This window comes from Episyrphus balteatus, chromosome 3 (assembly GCF_945859705.1).
Source record: "Episyrphus balteatus chromosome 3, idEpiBalt1.1, whole genome shotgun sequence".
NCBI classification, from domain to species: domain Eukaryota; kingdom Metazoa; phylum Arthropoda; class Insecta; order Diptera; family Syrphidae; genus Episyrphus; species Episyrphus balteatus.
The window spans coordinates 43,960,394-43,976,662 of NC_079136.1; the positions used below are offsets into that span (position 1 = coordinate 43,960,394).

The 16,269-nt window shown below is 32.8% G+C and overlaps 2 protein-coding genes across 2 annotated transcripts; one reads left to right on the forward strand and one right to left on the reverse strand.

Annotated features, from left to right (window-relative positions):
• Positions 1–4,983: 4,983 nt before the first annotated feature.
• LOC129917130 (pinin) lies at positions 4,984–10,300 on the reverse strand. Its single transcript, XM_055997496.1, has 3 exons — positions 10,010–10,300; positions 8,938–9,932; positions 4,984–5,288 (listed from the first exon to the last, which is right to left on the reverse strand). Exons 1-3 carry the CDS (start codon positions 10,138–10,140, stop codon positions 5,167–5,169), a joined length of 1,248 nt encoding a protein of 415 aa, XP_055853471.1. The 5' UTR covers positions 10,141–10,300; the 3' UTR covers positions 4,984–5,166.
• A 4,188-nt stretch (positions 10,301–14,488) lies between these two features.
• On the forward strand, positions 14,489–15,948 carry LOC129917132 (60S ribosomal protein L15). The gene is made up of 3 exons (XM_055997498.1): positions 14,489–14,617; positions 15,012–15,349; positions 15,551–15,948. The coding sequence occupies exons 2-3, from the start codon at positions 15,041–15,043 to the stop codon at positions 15,854–15,856; spliced, it is 615 nt and encodes a 204-aa protein (XP_055853473.1). The 5' UTR covers positions 14,489–14,617; positions 15,012–15,040; the 3' UTR covers positions 15,857–15,948.
• The last annotated feature ends 321 nt before the right edge of the window (positions 15,949–16,269 follow it).

Below are 16,269 nucleotides of genomic sequence, written 5' to 3' on the forward strand. Positions count from 1 at the left end.
GGATATAAAAAATAAATAGGAAAAAAATTTCGCCTGAACTCTACTAATTCTATACTCCATTTTACGTTGTACTTTAATTACCAAGATAATGTTAACATACAAAAAAAAAAAACAAAATTACATAAAATAAATGTTTGAATTTGCCGCATAATAAAGTTAAATTCGATCCCATCATCATCATCATTGATGATTGAATCGAATCAACACTCATATAAATGCCCTAATTGTATGTTTAAATTAAATAATTAACTCATTTATCTGGAAGCACAAGCCACAAAACCAATACATATATATAAATATATTCAATATGGTAAACATAAAAAGATACAGACAGAGTATAAATTTTATATGTACAATTTTTGGTAGCACAGAGGACTTAATAGAATTTTCATAATTAGATCTGGTATATCGATTGGAGAGTAGGTTCGCCTCTATACTCTTCAAACGAATATTGTTGCTCGTACTTAAAAAAGCATTATTTATGAAATAAACACCGTTATTGCGTGTCGCACCCTTCATTCATACTGAATATGGTATTGTTGTCTCCACCAAAACGTCGGTATATTTTCGTATATAAAACATGCTAATTTGTTAAATATTTTAGTAATTAGACCTCACAAATTGATTAATATTTTTATCCCAGTAATTTTGGCACACATATTTTTTAATTATTTATAATCCTGTAATGAAGGGCTGTTCGCTGTTCGTGTTCATTCGACCGATGGTCTCTTTTGACGGGCATAAAAACAACATTTTTTTTTAAAGTAAGGTAAGTATATGGATATCTGACCAGGATAAAAGAGAATCATTGTGGCATTATGAGGATATTGCCCTTATATTTTGTATACGTGGAAATTAATTTATTTGTACGTATACCTACTTACTTATGCCCTCATATAAATGGGCTATGATGGGGTATTTAAAAAAAAAAATGAGTAAAAGTGTTTAAATTCGCTTCGGGCCAGTAAAATTAAATTATTATTTCGGTTTTTTTTTTTTGTGTTGTACATGTGTTGGTATACACATTATGAAAATATGTAGGTATACAAAGCTACACATTCATTATATCCTTTCTAAAGTAGAAAGATAACTGCATCAACCCAGCTCACATTATTCATTTTTAATTACATCCTTAACAATTAACCCGCGCCATAGTGATATGCTACCTTAAATATGGGAGGATTGGGCTGATTGCTGCCGTGCAATGGCTCTTTGGCAATTTATACTTTGGAATATGTGATCAAGTTTATTAGGCCAAATTTTAATCAGTTATATATACGAATCTGCCTAAAACAAATGCTTAAATTTAGAAATTCCTTAAAATAGGATCAAGGTCCTTAGCTGAGCTGATGAACTTAAACGGTGCAAAAAAAAATAGGTAAAAAAACGCAATAAAATTGGGTATTTCTGCAATTTACTCATAATTTTGAGGGTATTTTGACAAAACTGACTTCAGATTCGGATTCAGCACGTCAAAATACATAAAGATAGGCAGATCCGATCAAAAGTATTGGCATTTTTTTTTTTTGTGGGCCCATGTTATCATGGGCAAGAAAAAATAATAGTATTTAAAATTTATATCTACATATAGTAACCATAAATTTTTCAAACGTAGATACATTTCAGAACCTTTCAGAATACAAACACTTAAATAATATTTAAAAATTACCTAATAAAAAAGTCGGATTTCTTAAGAAAATAAATTTTATCTCTGTTATTTATGGAATATTTTCAACAATGTTATACCATTTTGAAAAGAGAATTGAACACACCAACTTTTAAGGTAACTTGCCGAAACATCGTAGTTGTATTTTTTGTATGCTACGGTTCATTGAATTAGAGTCATGTAAAAATTTTTAGTACTTAGTTGGTAGCAGGGTTATTCAAGGTTCCGTAACAAAAGAAAAATAAAATGCACGACTGGGTCGCACGAACTTGCTCTTAGAGTTCAAGTTGCTTACATTTTTAAGACTTTTTATATAGAAATTTTTAAAATGTAGGTACCTACTACATGGGTATAGAAAAAAAAAAATAAAATTCGGTTTTTAAAAAAATAATATAAAATCTGAAATCAAATTGCCCCCCGAAACAAGTATGCAGTTTTGATTGATATATTAAGATGCATTTTTAGAAAAAAAACTTTCAAAATCGTTAGAGCCGTTTTTTAAAAAACTAATTTTTTATAAATAATTTCTTGGAAAAAAAGTTTTTAAATAAAATTGGTATGCCATTATGTAGAAACCACTAATCAACATCTACACACAAAATTTCAAAAAAATTCAATGTCCCGTTTTCGAAAATTTGATTTTTCAAAAAAAAAATTCAAATTTTTTTTAAAAATCCAAAAATAATTTTTTTCAATATTTTATTTTTGCCTTACATTTAAATTATATGTATGCTACTTCACAAAAAGTTTCGTTGAAATCGAATAAGCAGTTTCGGAGATAATCGGATTTGAAAAAAAAACGGTTCTATGGCAGGTACCGTTAATAATGATTTTCAAAAAAAAATTTTTTCATTGAAAGATAGACCTTGTCTTAAAACTAACATTTGAATTTTTTAAACAAAATCGTTAGAGCCGTTTTTGAGCAATTTCAACTTTACTAAAATCGGTATATGACAAGTACCGTTATTTTTGGTCCAAAAAAATTAATTCCAAAATTCCCTCTGGAGAGTCTCCAAAAAATGCTACATACCAAGTTTGAAGTCAATCGGCCCATCCGTTTAAGCTGTAGCTCCTTATACAGACAGACAGACTGACAGACAGACAGACAGACGGACTTCCGGGACCCTTTTTTTTGGCATTCTCTACCATCGTAATGTCATGAAAAAATGTTATCTCAACTTTTTTTTTGGTACGAATGCATAACTTGATATATAGTAGGTACCTATATCGCAAGTAAAAATGAGAAAAATTAAGATTTGTAGTCACGGCACATGAAAAACCTTCATAGGGTGACCATTTTGAGTGTAAAAAAAAAAAAAGATGAGCAAGGCTGATTGTGATATCCAACAATTTGACGTGATCAAATAAATACATAAGTAAGTGTCGTTTGCTGCTCAAAACATTAAATTGAACATAAACGCCTAATTACGCTAATGTTGAATTTTTACTCTAGTTTTGTTAGAGCAAACGGCTCCAAACCAGAATGATCGGCGGGATTCTATTTTTACTCAGGGTTTCAGCGTTTTGTTTTTAATATCTTATTTCTTCGTTGTTATTAGAACTTTTATAAGTGGCTAAAATTAAATTTTAAATCGGAAAAAATATTTCGCAATTTTTTTTTTGTTTGACAATTATTGACAGCTCGTCGGATAGCTTTTTTCCACATTCGCATAGGTCCATGCACACAAAAAGTGTCTCTGAAAATAAAATTGAACCCCTTATACCAAAGCATGTTGCTGTAATTTTAAACTGTTCAGTCAAAAAGGTCAAATAGTTTAATTATTTACTTAGAATAACCTATCAGGGTCACTGTAGCGTATGCGTATTATTTTTAACTATTAACGGTTAATACATTTTTTTTATATTTTCGAGCGACTATTCAGAGGTGACCTTTGTCGACTATTATGTTAGCAGCTTCAAAATAAAAAAAAGGCTCTGAAATTAAAAGTTCTTTTTTTAAGTGGAGCGTGTTGTAGGTATAGTTTAACCCAAAATATAGTATTCAAATTTCTCGTGGGCTCAATGAACTTTTATCTTTTTTGGTTTTTTTTTTTTTACAGAAAACCAACTTTCGTATTCGTATGTTTAAACCTTATTTATGTCTACGGCACTGTAGAATCTATCCATTTTCTTTCGAATGCTTAATTTTGTTTTTTGTATGCGTATCATCCAATGCCTTGTAAATTTGAAATTATAAAATACTTAACTTTTTTAATAATTCAAAAATTAAGAACTAATCTAAACAGGTTAATCTGGTGAACTTTGCGATTGAACTAGAAGTTCATTGAAATTTTAAAGAAATTGGCTAACTTTGAATACAAAATTTCCCAATGTAGATACTTTATTTATATGGCAGAAACATGAAATTACATACCTTTTAAACAATTAGCTGCATTCAGGGTCCCTGCTTTAAAAACCTGTGCGACGATGAATATAATATTATGTTTTGTTGTTTGTTGTTTTTTAATTAAGGATAATATAATGATAGTGTCAGGGTAAATCTTGGAAAAAATTCACAATCCCAATACAGCCAGAAATGATGATACAAGCAATAAATTCGTTTGTTTTATTTAAAGGACAAAAATTATGAAGTGTGATATTTTTTCAATTAAATTTATTAAAAATTAAGTATGCAGCTGCAGGTGCTTCATATTAAATTGTATACCTATATTTTTGTAGTTATTTAAATTAATGTCGCATATAGTTGATAATGTTAATCTTTAACAAAATTAAAAAAATATAATTAATTATATTGGAGATAAGCCGTGAAGAACCGTAATTAAAATACATATGTATATTTAGTGATTTCTCCATACTAGAGAAGACTAATTTTAAATGGTTAAAACTAAAGTTTTACGTTTAGCAAATAATCAATAACACGTTTTTTTTTCTAAAAAATATGTGCATTTTAAGCACAGTGATATTGAATCCCTAAAACCGAAAGAAATTTCCCTGTTGCCCTGTTTTCGGATTTTTTTTTAATTTTTTTTTTTTTTTTTGAATATTGAATTTTTGATTCTTACTTATTGTAAGCTCAGTATAACCAGAATATTTAGAGGTAAGGAACCGAATTTAAAAAGTCTTGGATCCGAAAATAGCTGATTTCCAAAATAGTCAAAAAAACTGATTTTTATGAGTTTTTTTTTTTAATTAACAGATATCGTACACAAAATACAAAACAAGATTATTTCAAAAAAAAATTGGGAATTTTACACAAAAATCTGCAAAGCAAATGGAAAATGACATTATTGCAAAATAATATGCAACATTAAAAGTAAAAACAAAAACAGATTTTTTTTCCAAATTTTTGATGTTTATTTTTTAATATTTTGTTCTTTTTTTTTTTCTTTCTTAATTGGTTACTCTATTGAAACAGCAATTCAATTATACAAGTTTATTTTTTGTAAAATACTAGATAAATGATGGTAAATCTTGGATTTCGATTTAACTTTACATAATTTTGGTCATCAACGTGATTTTGCTTCACCATACAGAGAATATCAATCTAACGATCGTTTTATCTCCTTATTGGGAATTATGATGCTGCTTGGCAGAGTTCTTTCATTCGAATTATCTCTTTCCTCGATTTCTTCGGTTGGATCTATGTCTTCTTGTTTTATGTCTGTATTAAACAACAAAAATTAAAAGTTATTATCAGATATGTTATTATTTTATTTTAATGTTAGTATTTTTATTCGTTTAGGAACAATGAATAATTAAAAACTAAAACTACCATACTAATAAATTTCATTTCGAAATTAACATTCTTTATACTTTTCTATAGTTATGTGATCAAAGGCTACCAATACTGAACAAGAAGAGTAAAATTCTAAAAAGTCTGTGTAGTTTTGATAATGGCATGCCAGTCCATTGCCCTAATTCCCAAAGTGAAAAGTTAATTGATGGAAATCAAAAATGTTTTACCGTTATTTTAACCTTAAATTGTTTCGGTTATTTCCCCCAGATCTCACAAAAAAATGCTAAATTTCAAGCAATAACGACACCAGCGCTGAAATCATTACTCTTGCCACTTTGCCAGCCACTGCTTATTTGGTGTGAGAAGGCAATTAACCAGGAAGGCTCTCTGTCGAACAAATAAAGGCAATGACTAAATGTGGAAGAAAACCCTTTACGTTGTCTGGAGAGGAAGATTTTTTTAAGCAATTTTTGGTCCCGTCTGCATTGGTGCTGATTGGATTAGAGAAGAAGGTACAAGGACGAACTGTTCCATATGAACAAAGATTGCTATGGGAGTGCATGGGCAGCAATGCTCCTCTTCTATTCAATTTCCAACCAATTCACCCAATAACGCGAAAAAAGCAACTGCTAAAATACAAAGCTTTTTTTTTACAAGCAGGTTATCAAATATTTTATCACGATCTAGTCTATCTGCACAGAAATGCAATGCGAAATAAACTCTTTAACACCACGGGACTATGACGAAGCAAAAACCATAAAAATCGACAGATACTTCATCCAACCTAACAGAAGCTTTCTACAGAATGTAACACCCGTATTGCGATAGTTGATAGCTATCAATTGAAACGTTGAGATGAAGAAGTAAGTGCCAAATTTGTAGTTTTGAGTATTACTTTTTGTAAGGAAATGAGAGAGATACAAAAATCTAAAGCTGACTTCTAAACTATTGACACTAGATGTATGCCGATAACATTGAAATTTAAGTTGTCATTCGACATATTTATCCGCTGAAAATAATTTAAAAAAAAAAAACACAAAAATGTCACTTAACCCCTATCTTTTCTCAACGCTTCAATTCATAGTTAATAAATGAAAAAATTTGGTGTTTAAAACCCTAATTTATGGGAAAACAAGTCAACTTCTTTATGGATTTTTTCAATTACATTTGAATAAATAATGGAAGGCATTATTGTCTGTTGTCCAAACTTTTCCGGAAAGCTATTCCCCTTAGTAGAGAGAATACCTGCTAAACCTAAAATATCAGACTGTAAGACACCTTCAGCAATCTGTTTAGAAAATAGTATTGAATGGGAAATAAGTACCTTACAAACCTTTAAATCGCCAGCAGTATATGACATAGCTACAAATTTTTCAAGAAAAATTTGCCATATTTCATTATATCCCTCGAAGCAGCATCGCACCTGGGTACATAGCAAATCTCTGGAGAAGAGCAAAAGATATCTTCGTTCACAAAATAGGAGAGGATGATAGAACTGAACTACACAAGTACGTATAAAAGTGTCTCAGAAAAATCTTCAGCGTATAGGAATTTAACGAACCCCTACAATCAGCATTAGGTAACTAAAGAAACTACACTATGTGCTTTCCTTGAGGTAGTCTTCGATGACATCTCCCATGAATCATTAACTAAAGCTCTTTTAAGAAAGTGCGTAGCCCTCACCATAGCAAAAAGCATTGAGAAAATGCTGCTCACAAGAATGGCAGAGGCAACTACAGGTGAAACAACACAGAAAATTTTAACATTAGGCTCTCAAAAAGGAGGAGTACTATCACCCTTGTTGTTGAGTCTTGTATAAGATAACTAATTTTCCGAACTTAGTGTTATAGTATTCTTTTATTAGTTAATATTTTCAGGAAAAAAGGAGTCTGTCTAGCAGGTTAATACGTTGTTTTGCATTTTTCTCAAAACTACGAAAATCAAATTAGCTGATTCTTGCATTTAGGCGACGATATTACAAATTAATAGTGTTAATCCGTTGGTTAAAGAAAAAAACAGTTTTTACTTTATAGTAGGAAAAGGCTTTTGCCTCACATAAAGCCTACCCAGTCCACTTTTAATGTTGTAGAACTGAATAGGGAGGTAAATTCTCTGCCGCCGGGTACAAAGGGGTTAAGTCATAATTGATAGTTTGCCTGAAAATGTGAAGTTGAGCTAATCGATGAACTTTTGAGCATTGATCCTCTTATTTTTATAGAAAAGAGTTGTTCTAAATTTATGTTTTTGATACCAAATAAAAGAGAAAAAAGAGGTTATTCTTATTTCATCGAAACCCGGAAAGTGCAATTTTATGACTTAACTCCTTTGTACCCGGCGGCAAAGAATTATCTAGACAGTAAACTCTTCTGGAATAAAAACTTCGAAATAACAGTCGGGAGATCTACGAAGGCCATGATGATATGCCTAAGATTATCAAATAAATCGTGAGGATGCAAGCCAAATATCCTTAGGTGGATGTATATCATGATGGTGATACCCATTATCACCGATGGGGCTGTTATATGGCTCAAAAGAACCAAACAGGCACTAAACAAAGTTTAGAAACTAGCAAGATTGCATATGTATTACGGTTTAAATGAGAACTTGCCTTACGGCAGCAATGTTGAAATTATTACATAAAGAATTAAAAAGTATGTACATATGTACTGCTATAGAAGCAATCATTAGGTAGTCAACTGGTAGTTACAAATGTACAGGTCTCTGAGAGAGGGACTCGATATCGAAAACCACAGTTAAAACCCTCCTTGATATCCCAAGAGATTGCATGAAAAAGAAATACAATTTCGAGAAAAACTTTCAAACTTGAGTGCGTAAGTGAATCCACAAACCTCACTCTCAATGAAAACGCCTTCAACTGGAACACAGGTAGATCGAGAACCACTGATGGAACTGGAGCAGGAATATTGGGACCTAGAACCAAACTTTACATTTCAATAAGATAGTATCGTATCATATTTCAAGCAGAAATAAACGCTTTTGATAAATGTGCTAAACGAAATCTCGAAAGAAAGTACAAAAACCAAAACATTTCCATAAGATATCCAAGCGGCATTGAAAGAAATAAACTCTTATAATGTCAACTCCAAACTCCTATGGAAATCTGTGAAGAAGCTAAACAAATCTTTGCAATTTTAATAGCATAACACGCTAATGGGTCCCTGGTCATGCTGCAATTACGGAAAACGAACTAACATACCCCTTAGCAAAGGCAGGCACTATAGAAATTCGATTGGGTGCAGAACAATTTTGCGGTATTGGAGACAACATGATCAAACAAATGATAAAAAATTATGAGGTCAAAAGAATAAACATTTAGAATGATACTTTTGAGCTCAAGAGGGCAAAATTATTACATACTTTGGAATTAAAACAAAAAAAAAAAAAAAAACAATCTGAGCAGCAACAACCTGAAAACAATAACAGGGTTCCTTACAGGCCACTGCAAACTGAGAAAATATTTCAACAATCAACAAAGAGGGCTAATTTACCTAACAACCTGTTCAAGGACAAATGCATAGATTTATTAAAAATATGAACATCTCAACAAGCTTACCATTCTGAATCTTAATTTGTATAGATGACAGCTCCTCGTGATTGTTGCTACTACTAATAACACGACTAACTTCCCTCTGCTCCTCATGATCGCTATCAATTTCTTGTACTTTCTGTTGTTCTGTCTCCTCAATATCATCATCATCATCCTCATCATCATCATCCTCATCGTCGTCATCATCATCTCGTGTATTATTCGATTTCTGACGATCATGTTTGCTGGAATTCCTCAACGATCCACCATTATTATGTGGCTCATAATCTTGGTTATCTTCGCGCATTTTAAAACGATTATCAATTTCTATAATTTCCTCATTAAAAGCAGCTCGTTTCTTTTCAATTTCTTTTTCAATTGCAGCTCGATTTTCGGCGAGAAGTTTCTCTGTTTTTTTATTGAGTACTTTCGGTCGGAAATAAATGTGTGGTTTTGATTTGGTTCGAATAAAATGAACCAAATCTTTTTTGGATTTTTCCCAAGCTTTAAAATCTTTGACACGATGCATTTTTAATTCTAGCTTGCGAATTTCCAATTGTTTACGCTTGCGATCCATGAACAAGGATTCGCGTTCTTTTTTAAGATTGGCGCGTTCTTTGATTTCTTGTTCTTCGACTTTCTTCTCAACCATCGCCTTTTGATCTTCCTTCTTTTTAAGGCGAGACTCTTCTTGGCAAAATTTGTGTAAAGTGCCGAGCAATGAGCCAAACATTCGACGATTGCGAGCACGCGATTCGGCATCGGGGCCTTGTGCAGTCACGATTTCTTCGCGAGACGGAAGCTCGCGAATGACTCGTGAGAATATACGTGGTTTGACTGGCTGGTCGTCGTCACGCGATGACGGAGATATCGGAGGCGGTCCAGACAATCGGCTGAACACTGATTTGGCGTCTTGAATGCGCCGTTTAGCGGGCGGAGGACTCCCGCCGCCAATGTCTCGGTTTTTCGGTCGATCGTTGGAGGAGCGACGACTGTCGTTTAAGTGGCGTTTTCTATCACCTCTTTAAGTTAGTAAACATCAAAGAAATGTTAAAAATGTTTCCAAAAAATATAATTAAAAAAAAATAAAATCACTAACCTTAAATTAGTTTCTTTTGGGTCGCGGCCTATGATGCGCCGAATATTGTCATTTAACGAGACGAGTGTATTCTTAGCACGATCTAGCTCTTGTTGGAGTGAATCATAAGATTTAATTACATCAGTTCCCATTTTATATATTATTTACAAAAATTTCAAGTTTTTCTTCTAAATTTTGGTTCACTTTATTTTAGTTTTTTAATTCAAAAAAACACAGCGTTTTAAGAAAAATATTTACTATGGCGAAGTCAAAAGTGTAGGCTAAAAAAAAAAGTAGCAGCTGTCATTTTTTATGTGTGAGCCCGAAATGTCACACAAATTGTTTCTTGGGACAAGAAATGATTTTAGGACACACGAGACTCGTTGGAAAGTTGAGTTTTCGAGTATTGGAATATTTTTGAGGGTGAGTGCACATTAAATATTTATTAATGGTCCATTTATATGAATGGAAATTTGGAACTAGGCTTAATACGTAGCTATAGGTCGTTTCAAATCAAAAGTCCTGGGGTCGAATTACCGCATACGTTAACTTTTTGACTATTTCTGTCTCTATTTAATTAGAAGAAAAAGATAGGGACACATAGCAACCATACGTTAACGAACGTATGCCGTAATTCGACCCCTGACCACTCTGAGTTTATTTTCCCTCCCAAGTAACAATTTTACTTGCATAAGGTCCATTTTGTCCGATTCGACAAGCTATAGTTTGTATAGGTTTAGTTTAAGGCTTACTTACGCAAGTCATCCATTTTGGAAAGAAAGGAGGTTTCCTTAAGGCTAAGGCCACACTGGAGGGTATGCGGTAGCGGTACGGGTAGGGGTGAGGGTACTTGTATGAAAAAAATTCCAAACTGACACATCAACGTTCAGGTGTGGAATTTTGTTAGTACAAATATCGTTACCGCTATACCGCATACCCTCCGGTGTGGCCAAGCCTTTTAGAAGAAGCCTTGTAAATATCAGTCAGGAAGACCTTTATAAGACCTGTTTGAACCGTTCTAAAGAAGCCTTGTATTTTCATGTGACAGAAGGCCCCTATAAGACCTGTTCCAAGAGGTTCTTGTAAGTACCCGACAAACAATTTTGGTTCTATAAAGATTTACAGATGCAATTTTTGCTTCTGTAAAGCATTATAGAAGCAAAATTGTTAGTAGGGTATGCAATGTTTTCACCTGAAAGTATGCATACCCTACTAACATTAAATTAAATAAAATAATATGTAGAAAATGCAAAACAGAAAAAATCAAAAGAAATAATAAAAAAAACTTTAAATAAAAAAACTGCTTTAAAACTAATTTTCTGATGTTTTTTCTTGAATTTTTTTATTTTTAAGGCTTGGCCACACCGGAGGGTATGCGGTAGCGGTACGGGTAGCGGTAACGATATTTGTATGAAAAAAGTTCCACATCTGAACGTTGATATGTCAGTTTGGAATTTTTTTCATACAAGTACCGTTACCTCTACCCGTACCTCTCCGGTGTGGCCAAGCCTTTATTTTTATTATTTTTACTTTGCTATAATATCCGATGGTATTTTTTCGTTAACATGTTCGCTGTTGACTTTGGAGACTTCGAAATTTTTCGTGCCATCGAGTATTATGTCAAAGTCAAAATTATAGAAATACAAATAACAAAATTCATGAAAAAATATCAGAAAATAATTTTAAAAACAAAAACAAAAAAATTAAATTTCGTTGTGCTATTTTTGTATGAAAAACTTCGTTTCGCTTTAGCTGCGTACTTAACTTAAGCCAAGTACCATTGTACATAGAGGAAGGAATATTCCTTCCGCTATGCCTAGAAAATTTTTTAAGTCGACAACGAAAATGCTAACGAAAAAATATCATCGAGTATTCTGTCAAAGTCAAAATAAAAAAATTCCAAATTTATTTAAAATCAAGAAAAACAAAAAAAAAAATTTTAAGACAAGGGAATTTTTTTATTTGACTTTGACAGAATACTCGATGATATTTTTTCGTTAGCATTTTCGTTGTCGACTTTGGAGACTAGAAAATTTTTCGAAAAATTTTTAAGTCTCCAAAGTCGACAACGTCAAAGTCAAAAAAAATAAAAAATTAATTTAAAATCAAGAAAAAACAAAAAAAAAATAATAAATTAATTAAAAATGAAAAAACCATCAACATATCGCTCTTGGAGTCAAGAAAAATGCACAGGACAGTAAAAAGTAAAGCCTGGTAAGCAGCTTGCGCTAAATTTTAGCTTCCATACAAATTATCGAAAAATTTTAGCCGAGCAAAAATGAGTCCCATACAAATTATCGATAACTTGTATGGGAATTTTATCTTGGCTAAAATTTAGCGCGAGCAGCGTACCAGGGCTTAAGTGACAAATGAGTCAAAACTCTCCAATATTTCGCTAGAAATGCGTACTGAAAAACGAAAAGCAAAACAAATTTTTCGTTCAAGATTTCGTTATGCTATTTTTGTATGGAAAATTGCGTTTCGCTTCAGCTGCGTACTATGCTTAAGTATTCAATTTGGTCACTGAAAATATTTTTTTTCTTGCTAGCGCAATTTGTTTGTAAGACAGCGAATACAAATTGTTTTTTAAACCATAAAATAATCTCTCTGCATCGTTTTTGTAAATTTTTAATTTCGGGAAATCATAACAAAATCAGTTTGAAAATGTTCACTATTTTATTTTTTCACTTTTTATGTCAATGGCTGTGTTTTATTATGACCAATGATCCATAAGTCTGCTTTTACATGAAGACGCAAGGCGCAGAAATTATCTTCGAATTTCCTTTTGATTTTCCCTTCGGTAGGTCGCGCGCTTCTACACTTAGTAATTTTTATAAGACGCAAATTTGACAGCTATTTTTTTTATTTTATCTTGTTCTCGTTTTCGTATCTATTTTTATTTAAAAAAAAAAGCACCAAAATATACAAAAAACAACATCAGGGGGCTCTATGTGCAACAAAAACATTTAAATAAATTAATAAAAGTTAGTATACACCCAAATAATATACATCCGACGAAGCGAACTCTGCCACCGACGAAATCAATTAAAGCAAAACAGCAAAAAAAAGAACAAGATCAAAGAGAGACGTCAAAATGAGTCTCAAAATTTTCGACCGGAGACTCACAGGGTAAAAAATCTTCCATCCCTCTTTTTCGAACTTTCTTTCTCCCTTACTCTTCATTGAATCTTGACTCTTGCGTCTTCATGTAAAAGCAGACTAATACGTCATGATTGCAAAAAAAAACCTTTGTATTATAAAATTTGTAGTACTATCATGGAGAAAAAAGACTTTTCACGAGTTGATTTTAGCCGCACGATATGTCACACGGCTTAAGTCGACTATGATTTTTTTTTTATGGAGATTGTCACTTTATTCACCTGCGACTTACGTTCACACGAGCCGAAAAGCTTCACCGCACGGCAAAACTCGACTCTTGAAAAGTCGGCATAACGAACGAACTAAAAAATATGTCAAATTTAAAGCAGAAATGTATATCTCATCTCTTTACTCCCATTATTGAAATCGATCTAAGCACCCTCGCGACCACTCTGCTAACGAACAAACTAAAAAATCTTACTGCATTATATTATACTACAGATTTTATATACAAAGATAAAACGATCTGGATCAATATGGATGCAGATTTGTATATTCATTACTTTTTCGCTCATGTTTGTTATTATTATCCAATTTCTGCTCCATCTCTTATTTTTCCCTCTTCCGACGATGTACAAAAGGCATCTTGTTATCAAAATAGAAATGATCCCGATGAAAGTAGGATTAAATTTTGTATTTTTTTTACGTGTAAAATTGGTCTTGAACTAGATCCACATGGATAAAAAAAAACACGCTTAGTCAGCTATTACATGAAGCCTCAAGAGGCTTGACTCTTTTTTCTAATTTTCTTTTGATAATCATTCTGTGAGGCGCGTACTATTACACGATGCCTCTTGAGTCCAGGACTCAAATTTGACATTTCTCTTTTGATTTAAAATTTGTTGTTGTTGTATTGCACCAAGAAGCAAAAAGAAATGAAAGAGAATGTTGAAAAAAAAGATAAGTGGAAAAAGAAACGTCAAAAAAGAGTCTCAGAATTCCGACCCACGACTCTCTGGTCGGATAATTTTTTGTTTCATCTTTTTTCTCTTTTGCACTCATTACGTTTCAAAAGAGGCGCGCCTCTTGAGGCTTCATGTAATAGCTGACTTATTGATAAAATGATTAATTTTACTTCAATCGAGACTTGGTGTCAAACAACATTGATGGTGTGTTGTGCCCCTAAAAATATACTATTAAAGTGTGTACGTGGTATTAAGCCTTCCAATTTCGAACACTCCTTGTGTCTACACCTTAAAAACAATTTTGACACTTTCCAGTCCGCCATATTTTCGAACATAAAAAAAATTCGACTTGACTTGCGGAATACTTCATCAACTTCCGTTCTTTTTCACTTTAACTTTGTGGAGTGAAGGTGTGTTTTAAGAAACCTCTCTTAAATTAAATTTCATATTATTTCTGAGATCATTATATATTTTACAAAGTTTCAAATTAAATCAAGTGTAGTTTACCTAATACATTACAATACTAATAAAATGTTTCTTCTTTGCAGGCGAATTTTCCCAAGAGGTAATTATTAAAATTTGAGTGAATCTATCAAAACTTCTTATCATCCAAGAAGTTTATAAAAGGAAGTAAAATAAAAATGTGAAAATCGTGTTTCATATGATGATATCCTTTTGTTATCGCCATGCACCACTCTTAATATACGATGTCGATTTGGCTAGCTGAAAACGAAACTTACGATTTTCCATTTTATTTGTTGTTTTCTATAAAATTTCTTTTTTCTTTATTATAAACTAAATTTGTTTATTTCTAGAAAAAGAAAAAAAAAAAAAAAACCTAAAAGAAAATGACTTCCACAAGATGTCGGTTCAATATCCGTAAAACGATAGACCGATGATGTGACAGTTATTGATATTATTTATATCAATTAACCCTTCAAAAACTATTTTGTTACTAGGTCTATCGCCGTCGTGAAAGGTCGCAAAAATGGGTGCGTATCGTTATATGCAAGAACTTTATCGCAAGAAGCAGAGCGATGTTATGCGCTACTTGCTCCGTATTCGCGTGTGGCAATATCGTCAATTGACTAAATTGCACCGCTCGCCGAGGTCAACTCGCCCAGATAAGGCACGTCGTCTGGGATACAAGAACAAACAAGGATTCGTCATCTACCGTATCCGTGTTCGCCGTGGAGGTCGTAAACGTCCAGTGCCAAAGGGTTGCACTTATGGTAAACCCAAGAGCCATGGTGTTAACGAATTGAAGCCTACTCGTTGCTTGCAATCTATTGCTGAGGTGAGTTTTTCTTGTTCTATTATAAAGCAGCATGTGCTTGTTGCTCCTGTTACCCCGTCTGTCTGATGATAAAACTGTATGGTAGCTTAGGACACCATGCTGACCATCTATCAACCTTCCTTAGATGTCTGAAAAGCTTTCTCTTTAAAATATACAAATGCCTTTCCTTTGCAATATAATTAATCCATATTTCTACAACAGGAACGTGTTGGTCGCAGACTCGGTGGATTGAGAGTACTCAACTCTTACTGGATCGCTCAAGATGCTTCGTACAAATATTTCGAAGTCATCTTGATCGATACCCATCACAATGCCGTTCGTCGTGATCCTAAAATCAACTGGATCTGCAAGCACGTGCACAAGCATCGTGAATTGCGTGGACTTACTTCAGCTGGCAAGAGCTCCCGTGGCATTGGAAAAGGCTACAGGTACTCTCAGACCATTGGTGGTTCACGTCGCGCTGCCTGGAAGCGCAAGAATCGTCTGCACTTGCGCAGGAAGCGATAAGCTGTTTGATGATAAAATTGGTGTTTTATATTTTTACCTCTTGATAGTGGTAGTATAATAAAAAAAAAAGTTGAAAAAATCTAAAAAAAAAATACTTGTGTTTTGATTGAACTTTTAGAAAAATGCTATCTTTTAAATGGTTTGAAGAATTGAAACTTGGTGAAAGACACATTAAAATTGTTGGGAAGGAAACTTGCTTTTGAGGTGATATGCATTCACGTACAATTCGTATATAGAGATGAATTGCTAACTAACTTCCATAGGCCGAAGAATCCGTCGTTAGCGCAAAATACGAAACGAAAAATTCTTCGGTTTTTCCTCCAGAAAGCAATAAATGGTCCATGTCGTTGATTGGCTATTTCCGTTTTGTTCTCAATGAACTTTGAATGAAGCAAGTTGAAAATGAAAGCATC